At 38.9% G+C, this 2773-nt stretch overlaps 2 protein-coding genes across 7 annotated transcripts in view; one reads left to right on the top strand and one right to left on the bottom strand.

Moving 5' to 3' along the window:
• LOC118739561 (ADP-dependent glucokinase-like) overlaps window positions 1-2773 on the bottom strand; it is a 271958-nt gene that overhangs the window by 267135 nt on the left and 2050 nt on the right. The window lies entirely within an intron of this gene.
• Window positions 843-2773, top strand: LOC118739562 (ADP-dependent glucokinase-like; the record flags this gene model as incomplete). Of its 4 annotated transcripts, none has more annotated exon segments than XM_036470954.1 (5): window positions 843-1150; window positions 1213-1629; window positions 1704-1868; window positions 1932-2658; window positions 2715-2773. In XM_036470954.1, coding segments are annotated over 4 exon segments (1304 nt in total), but the record flags the coding sequence as incomplete, so codon positions are not given.

The raw sequence follows: 2773 nt of genomic DNA on the forward strand, positions 1-2773 counted from the left end.
TATACAGAAATATCTTCACTGGCCAAAAGTCGTATTGAAAGGGTTAACACATTGAGAAGTTAGCTTACTGCCAATATACACGCCAATATAGAAGTATTACATATATCGTCGCCTGGGTAAAAGATTGTCGTAAGCGCCATTTCGACGATTTTTAGTTCTAAATGCAGTTATATATTTTTAAATAAGGTCTTTCGATTGGTGTTATCAGTTTTTAGATATCTCCTTTAGTTTCCGAGATATTGACTACAACTTTTTCGATAATTTTGTAAAAGTTTAGTTGGTGATGCAGTCATACTAAACTAATCAATATCTTAAAAATGGCGTTTTTCGGATATCTCCTTTAGTGTCCGAGATATTGAGTAAAAAGTGTCGTTAATTTGGTAGAAATTTTGATCATATTTTGTCGTATTTCATACAAAGTGGCTGCCAAATTGTGGGCAAATGACGCTTACGACAAAATTTTACTAAAGAAAATCCTTCATAAACTCAAAAGTAATTAACAATAAACATTAACAATTAAATATGTAATTTAAGAATTTTGTGAACTAGTAACATTTTCCGAGATTTAGGAGAAAATCTTTCTTCGCGTTTTTGAGAAATTGTATTCCAAACTTCAATCGCGATTTCCCACAACCTGCCGAAATTAACATACTACCTTTCTTTTACCCAGGCGACGATATGGAAAACACCCATTAATCCAGATTATGTAAACAGAATATAATGTGCAATCGTGCACAATAAACGCCGACGTAATTCCATAGAATACGGCGCAATAATCCCAAATCAACTACATCTGTCGCCGTCGTATATTTGCAGACAACGGCGCATAGTTTTGTTTTTGTTGGGCATTTTTGTTGCTGTGTTTCCATCCGCCGGCGATTGTGTCTTGTTTGGCGATTTGATACAATTTTTCTGATTGTTTCTATTTCGCATTATAAATATTTAATGGGTTTAAACTGCTGGGAAATATAAAATCTTAACTTTAGGATCATGGTTTAGTGTATTGCCGGGGTTACGTGCCAAAGAGCATAACAAAAGATAAGTCTAAAGTAAACCACCAGCAACAAAAAGCGCTTGGTTAGTTTGTGATAAGTGAGGTGGAGTGTGCGACGTTCAAGCAGCCAGACAAGCTGAAAAATTAAATATTGTAGTAAAAATATCGGATTGTCGTTATTGTAGAAAAGATTTTCTAATATTTTTGCATTTCCCTAGAGACTTTCGAGAGCTACTTGTCATTCAAGGCCAACTGGTTAAAACATACGAAGAAAAAACTAAAATGACCTCGGTTATCAAGTATATGTCGCTACTGACCACCTGCTCGGTGTTTGCAGCTTTAATCTCCATCGTTTGGCAAGCATTTTTGTCACTAAAGCAGCTAAATAAAATAACTACAATACTCACTGGACTCCTGGCTATAGAAAGTAGCTTAAAAAGACCACTCCAGGCGCCAAAGGTCGCAGTTGGTTACGGTGCTTGCACCGATTTGCTGCTCCATGCAACCGAATTTCTAAACTATACCAACGATTTGGTAAAGGGTATCGGTCCAGAATTTACAGTGAATGAGGTGAATGACAAGCAAGAACTATTGCAAACGTTTGCCTACTATTTCCAAAATGGTGCAGCTGCAGAGTGAGTAAATTTTTTTTAAACACAACTTAATATTTACATTAAGTATAACTGCTGCATTCATGCTATTTTAATAGGCGGATTATGCCCAACACCGAACTTTTTCGGGAACTAATACAGATAGCCAAGTCTCGGCATCGCAATGGTATACAATGGTTTCTTGGCGGCAATGCGCCTCTAATGGGTACTCGTTTTCACCTGGAAGGAGCCAATGTGTTGCTGGGAGCGCGAATGTCACGAAAGCAAGTGCTTAGTATAATTAAAAAGAGCAATAATTTTAATAATTTTTATTCCTACATATACAGATTGCGTCGACTTGTGCCAGCGGATATAAAAATTGCAGGCGATGAAATTCCCGAAGATGACATCCATCTCATATTGGAATATAAGTCGGGCGACACATGGGGCCCGTTTAAAGCGCCACGTGCCAACCGCTATATACTGCACAGCGATCAAAATAATCCACATTTGAACTCCGTTGAGCACTTCGACGCAGCTTTACGTAGTTTCCAACCACGTTTGCTAGTCATTAGTGGTCTACAAATGATGGATAGCTATAGGTTTATCCCGGGGGTGCGTGAAGCCCGTCTTCTCAAAGTCCAAGATCAAATCACTTCACAAGCACCAACGACATTGCAACATTTCGAAATGGCAAGCTATGTCGAAATTGAACTATTGCAACTTTTGCGTCAATATGTGCTACCCTATGTGGACTCATTGGGCATGAACGAGCAAGAGCTGGAAAATTTGCGTCAAGTACTTACACATGGGCGCACCACACTTGCAACTGATTGGAATCCACGAGTTGCTACCGCACTAGATCAAATGCGCTCCGTATTTCAAATATTGGCACAAGATTACTTCAGAAATGTTACTGGCTTGTCGCATAGACGCCTATTGACGCGCATACACGTGCACACTCTTGCCTACCAAGCACTGCTGACCGTACGTGATTCACGGTGGGAACGAACACAACTAGCTGCGGCCAAAGCAGCGCTTACTGCTCACCGACATGTTTGCCAAACAGATATGGTAAATTTGTATGTAATATGTATTGAGAATGGGATTAAATAAAATTTAAATTTCAGATCAATCCTGAGGCCGCATCACTAGTCTTAGATGACAGTTTTGCTACTACAGCAAAGGA

This window comes from Rhagoletis pomonella, unplaced genomic scaffold (genome assembly GCF_013731165.1).
Source record: "Rhagoletis pomonella isolate Grant_MI unplaced genomic scaffold, Rhpom_1.0 Rhpom_scaffold_00005, whole genome shotgun sequence".
NCBI classification, from domain to species: domain Eukaryota; kingdom Metazoa; phylum Arthropoda; class Insecta; order Diptera; family Tephritidae; genus Rhagoletis; species Rhagoletis pomonella.